This window comes from Meleagris gallopavo, chromosome 1, assembly GCF_000146605.3.
Source record: "Meleagris gallopavo isolate NT-WF06-2002-E0010 breed Aviagen turkey brand Nicholas breeding stock chromosome 1, Turkey_5.1, whole genome shotgun sequence".
In the NCBI taxonomy this organism is placed as follows: domain Eukaryota; kingdom Metazoa; phylum Chordata; class Aves; order Galliformes; family Phasianidae; genus Meleagris; species Meleagris gallopavo.
In genome coordinates this window covers 70,732,071-70,732,966 of record NC_015011.2, presented here as the reverse complement: position 1 = coordinate 70,732,966, position 896 = coordinate 70,732,071, and the positions used below count along the sequence as shown (strand labels likewise).

General features: G+C 61.8%; 1 protein-coding gene across 1 annotated transcript in view; it reads right to left on the bottom strand.

Annotated features, from left to right (window-relative positions):
• Positions 1-868: 868 nt before the first annotated feature.
• LOC109365056 overlaps positions 869-896 on the bottom strand; it is a 1,614-nt gene continuing 1,586 nt past the window's right edge. The window contains exon 3 of the mRNA XM_019611670.1: positions 869-893. Within this exon, the coding sequence (XP_019467215.1) occupies positions 869-893 (25 nt within the window). The remainder of the gene's footprint in view (positions 894-896) is intronic.

The following is an 896-nucleotide window of genomic DNA, read 5'->3' as shown; positions in this document are numbered from 1 at the left end:
ACTGGTGATGCTGGGGGACAGATGATGAAATCCACGGTCGTTGTCCTTGTCCCACTCAGCAACCTTAACAACTGTCATTATCCTCCTGCAGAGCGGGCAGGTCTCTTTCTGCTTGGCCCACCGCAGGATGCAGCCGAGGCAGAACTCGTGACGGCACGGTACTGCATAGGCAATGTCCTTTCGCACGTCACGGCAGATGGGACACGTCCACGCCTCCTCTGCTGCCATGGTCTTCACGCTGTGGCCTGATGGGGAGTGAAGATGAGTCGCTCTCCCTCACCAGCGCCTCAGCAGTGAAAGTTGCGCACTGCAAGAGGGAGAGAGGCCATGGTCATTCCCTGTCCCAGAGACAGACAGAAGAAACGTCCTGCTCCTCAGCAGGAAACCCTCCAGACCCCGCACCTGTGCTGCCCCATGCCCCACATCCTCACAGGGTCAGACTGCACCCCTGGCCCTGGCAGCTCCCCCATCCCAAAGCTCACCCCGTGGCCACCCTGGGGGACGTGTCCCCACCCAGCTCACCTGTGCTGCTGCACGTGCACCCCGTGGGGCCCCGGCTGCCTGAGCCAGGCAGGCCAGGGAATTACAGGTGAGGGCTGTACGGATGGGCACTGAGAGCAGCTGCCAGCAGTCCCCAAAGCACAGCCCAACACACAAGCAAAATCCTCGCTCCACCTCCAAGCCGCACACACTCGCTCGGCAGGAGTCCAGGCACGAGAGTGACCGGGCCAGGCCCTGCCAGCGCCCAAAGCTCGGTGGCATCACAGCCTGTTGCTCAGTGATGTCACCGCAGTCCTTGTGCCACCACAGCACTCCGCCCAGCAGCACAGCATTCATGTGTCTGCACACGGGGGGCTGCACTTTGCGTTCATATGTTTGCACACGGAGCGTCGCTC